The sequence below is a fragment of the Apaloderma vittatum genome, unplaced genomic scaffold (genome assembly GCF_000703405.1).
Source record: "Apaloderma vittatum isolate BGI_N311 unplaced genomic scaffold, ASM70340v1 scaffold29600, whole genome shotgun sequence".
Lineage (NCBI taxonomy): Eukaryota > Metazoa > Chordata > Aves > Trogoniformes > Trogonidae > Apaloderma > Apaloderma vittatum.
Window position 1 is genome coordinate 7420 of NW_009694413.1, and position 1805 is coordinate 9224.

The 1805-nt window shown below is 60.0% G+C and overlaps 1 protein-coding gene across 1 annotated transcript in view; it reads right to left on the reverse strand.

Moving 5' to 3' along the window:
* The window catches only part of CRIP2 (cysteine-rich protein 2), a gene marked incomplete at its 5' end in the record, with an annotated part of 3201 nt that extends 2368 nt beyond the window's left edge, over positions 1 to 833 (reverse strand). Inside the window, one exon of the mRNA XM_009867602.1 lies at positions 739 to 833. Within this exon, the coding sequence (XP_009865904.1) occupies positions 739 to 833 (95 nt within the window). The remainder of the gene's footprint in view (positions 1 to 738) is intronic.
* Between the last annotated feature and the right edge of the window lie 972 nt (positions 834 to 1805).

Sequence of the window (1805 nt, forward strand, 5' to 3'; positions counted from 1 at the left end):
TGGCTGCCGTTCCCCATGGGACCAGAATCGAGCCTTATATGGAGAAGCATCAAATCCCCCGGGCCTTAACTCAGCCTGAAGCTCCGATCCACCCATGCAGCCCCATCCTCCCTGGCGGGACTGGCTCCACTCTTCCCCATGGGCTGGTGGCAACCAAGACAGCTGTCCCTGCCACCTGCTCCCCAGCTGTGCCAAGTGCTAAAACTGCACTAAAGAGCTGGTGACACTCTGGCATGAAAGGCACCGCGCAAAACCCAGGGCACTGGATGTCATGCTGGGGCACTGCACGCAAAAAAACACAGTTAGTTGCTCCTAGGTGCAGCTAGACGCAGGGGCAACCACAGTGCAGGATCTCAGCACCCCAACACCTCTGAAGCCAAGACCGTTGGCCAAATAACCCTTCCCAGTGCATGGAGCTGCTTCAGGTGCTTGCTGGGGCACACAGAGACTGCCTGGGAGTCCACGCTGGGGTGGCACAGCTTGGGCACCAATGTGGTGGCAGCACCACTCTGTGGCTCACCCAGGGCTGTGCACCAGAGCTCTTCAGCACAGCGGGTCACAGCAGCATTTGAAGCTACAGCATGCGCTCCTGGGTTTGTGTGCCCATCCACACGACACTGAGTGCCTGCCCCAGCCCCATCCGTGGGACTCCCTGCCCCTGGGGTGCTGGAGAGCCCCCCAGGCCACCCCCACATGGCAGCACAGCTCCCCCACCCCACCTGCCCCAGCAGCTCTTACCTCAGCGTGCCCCCCTGGGGTCAGGGTCTTGTTGCAGCGCTCACACTTCAGGCAGAACTTGTGCCAGTCCTTGCCCAGGGAGGACACCTTCTCAGCTGCAGGGAACATGAGCGAGGGGTGAGAGACTGCCAAGCACCTGCCAAGGCCCCTGGGGAAGCCAGGCTCTGGACTCCGGGGCCCACGGCCCCGGCCCCCCCCCCCAGCCTCTGAACCCCCTCAGAGCCAGCTCTGCCATCGCACAGATGCCCTTTCCCACGCACCAGTCCAGCAATGGTAGCATCTTCCTTTCTACTGCCTGCTTCTATTTTTACCCACCACGTTACCCAGAATGACCCTGCTCCCATTCAAATATTTGGTGTTACCATGCCCACCCCACCCGTTTAGTCATGCCTCCCACACATACACACCCAGCCTCCGGGGCTCCCTGGGGAGCTGTGACTGCAGCTCCAGCCCCAAGCGGGAGCTCCCCTCCACGCACCCAGGGCCTCCAGCCAGGAGGATGGGAGGGCACATAACCTCCAGCATCACCAAGGGTGGATGCTTGACACTGGAAAGCACCTGTCTCTTGGGCGTGCGGGCGCTCCCCCCTCACCCCCAGCCTGGGAGCAGGCATGACGTGCAGACAGCTATGTGGGCACCATCCCTGCATTGCCCCAGAGCTCCACGAACCCATGGAGCGACTTGCTGCCGGCACCAAAAACAGTTTCAAAGCATCAGTGGGCAAATACAAGGAAGGAAAATGCTTTGGGACTGGTTACACAAATGCACCTCTCCAGGAGCACACTGGGAGGTAGCACAAGCTGCAAGTCCTTGTCCTGCAACCCCAGCTTCACATCACCCCCCTTCCCTCCCAGCTCCTGGGGGGCCGAGTGCTGCCCCCTGCTCCCCACCGATTGCTGTTGGCCCTCCCTCTCCTCTGCACATGTGCAGAGACAGCTGGAAAACAGCGTGATCCCACTAAAGCCACCGTAAAACTAAATCAGGAGAGCCAAATAAAATATTTAACAAGCAAATAAAAGTTCAACCAGAGCCCAGCCCTGCTTTGCAAGAAGACCTCCTCCACAGCC